The sequence below is a fragment of the Penaeus vannamei genome, chromosome 31 (assembly GCF_042767895.1).
Source record: "Penaeus vannamei isolate JL-2024 chromosome 31, ASM4276789v1, whole genome shotgun sequence".
Lineage (NCBI taxonomy): Eukaryota > Metazoa > Arthropoda > Malacostraca > Decapoda > Penaeidae > Penaeus > Penaeus vannamei.
Genome location: NC_091579.1, coordinates 4,161,264 through 4,163,763, shown reverse-complemented (window position 1 = coordinate 4,163,763; position 2,500 = coordinate 4,161,264). Strand labels below are relative to the sequence as shown.

Sequence of the window (2,500 nt, the reverse complement as noted above, 5' to 3'; positions counted from 1 at the left end):
TCATGAGAAAGCTTGGATACAGTATTTGTTAAGAATATACATTTCCTATTAATAGCAAAGGATTGTAGCCATGGTGGAAAAGGTTATTTGTGTTGGTTTATTTATTTACCCAGTGGTATTAAGACTACAAGGTTAATTAATCTTTATGTAGTTAAGGTACATAACTTCATAGTTGTGCATGCATGTGTGCATGTGTCTGCATTTTAAGCAGCATTAATGGACAATTGTTTCATGGCAGCTGTGTAATTGGTTCAGAAGCTTAAGGATAAGATATTGAAGTCAAAATATTTTTGAATATATTTTTGAGGTTAAGATGGCTCATTATGAAGCATTTATGTTAAATCTTAGTCATTAGTGTATTATTGTTATTCTTTTTAAATTGAAGACAAGCTCAACCCTTTCTCACTTCCTCTTTTGTTTCTTTCACTTTCTCTTTTTCTTTGTTCTTATCCTTTTCTTCTTTTTTCAGCTTCCACTTCTTCCTCTCTTCCTCATCTTTTTAATTATATATTTTCTTTTTCTTCTCCTTTTTCTTTTATTTCTTCCGTTTTTCTTTTTTTCTTGTTTTGCCTCGTTTTTTCTTCCTCCCTTCATATTACATTTGTCTCTACCTATTTTGGATGGTTATCTACCTTCCCAAAAACAAGTATGTGATATGAATTTACAGAGGAAAGATGCCACGGAAACCACATTTTTAGGAATTATATTTTTTTAATTTCTGCTTTTGATATTCTATGAATAATGATAAGAGGAACCATATATAGGGATATATACAAGTGCATTTAGGATTGGAAGTAAATACTGATTAAGGCTCATTAAGGTAGAGAATCTGAACATCTGTTGGTATGGTATGTAAATATATAGTCATTTTTTTAGAGTAAAGCATAGTTCTTCATTTTAGGAGTCATTTGTACTGTTCATGTTCTTCACTATGAAGAGATATAAATTGTGATTTAATCAGGTAAAACTATAAATGTATATGCTTTCCCTTTAATCTTGATATACTGCAGGTTGAAGTGCACAAATTCAGCAGCTTTAATGGACAGTGATTTGAATCTGGTCATCATTAGTTTACATAGTTACCACCTAACCAGTTGTGGCACCAGCCCATGTGTTACAGTACTGTAAACTTGTACTATAGGATCAGAATACTGTCATAGATCACTTTGATAAGCTTGAACCGGGTTTGTGCTAATATAAGTGATGTTCATATCAGTAATACATGAAAGGAGTTAATGCTCAAGTGTGTCAGCAGGGACATGCCCATGCTTTCGTTCTGAAGAGCTCAGTGCCCATGGGAGAAAAGGTGGCCCATTGGATGATATGAGAAAGCTTGGATACAGTATTTGTTAAGAATATACATTTCCTATTAATAGCAAAGGATTGTAGCCATGGTGGATAAAGGTTATTTGTTTTGGTTTATTTATTTACCCAGTGGTATTTAGACAGTACATGGTTAACAATTAATCTTTATGTAGTTAATTTCATAGTTGTGCATGCGTGTGTGCATGTGTCTGCATTTTGTGCAGCATTAAGGAACAATTGTTTCATGGCAGCTGTGTAATTGGTTCAGAAGCTTAAGGATAAGATATTGAAGTCAAAATATTTTTGAATATATTTTTGAGGTTAAGATGGCTCATTATGAAGCATTTATGTTAAATCTTAGTCATTAGTGTATTATTGTTATTCTTTTTAAATTGAAGACTAGCTCAACCCTTTCTCACTTCCTCTTTTGTTTCTTTCACTTTCTCTCTTTCTTTGTTCTTATCCTTTTCTTCTTTTTTCAGCTTCCACTTCTTCCTCTCTTCCTCATCTTTTTAATTATATATTTTCTTTTTCTTCTTTTTCTTTTATTTCTTCCGTTTTTTCTTTTTTTCTTGTTTTGCCTCTTTTTTCTTCCTCCCTTCATATTATATTTGTCTCTATCTATTTTGGATGGTTATCTACCTTCCCAAAAACAAGTATGTGATATGAATTTACAGAGGAAAGATGCCACGGAAACCACATTTTTTGGAATTATATTTTTTTAATTTCTGCTTTTGATATTCTATGAATAATGATAAGAGGAACCATTTTTAGGGATATATACAAGTGCATTTAGAATTGGAAGTAAATACTCATTAAGGCTCATTTAGGTAGAGAATCTGAACATCTGTTGGTATAGTATGTAAATATATAGTCATTTTTTTTTAGTAAAGCATAGTTCTTCATTTTAGGAGTCATTTGTACTGTTCATGTTCTTCACTATGAAGAGATATAAATTGTGATTTAATCAGGTAAAACTATAAATGTATATGCTTTCCCTTTAATCTTGATATACTGCAGGTTGAAGTGCACAAATTCAGCAGCTTTAATGGACAGTGATTTGAATCTGGTCATCATTAGTTTGCATAGTTACCACCTAACCAGTTGTGGCACCAGCCCATGTGTTACAGTACTGTAAACTTGTACTATAGGTTCAGAATACTGTCATAGATCACTTTGATAAGCTTGAACCGGG

At 32.1% G+C, this 2,500-nt stretch overlaps 1 protein-coding gene across 2 annotated transcripts in view; it reads left to right on the top strand.

Annotated features, from left to right (window-relative positions):
• sturkopf (lipid droplet associated hydrolase sturkopf) overlaps nucleotides 1–2,500 on the top strand; it is a 12,866-nt gene that overhangs the window by 8,596 nt on the left and 1,770 nt on the right. For both annotated transcript variants that reach the window (XM_027357657.2, XM_070143663.1), the window contains exon 4: nucleotides 1–2,500. This exon is cut by the window's left edge and continues 650 nt beyond it; it is cut by the window's right edge and continues 1,770 nt beyond it. In XM_027357657.2, the coding sequence (XP_027213458.2) occupies nucleotides 1–6 (6 nt within the window). In that variant the 3' untranslated portion in view covers nucleotides 7–2,500.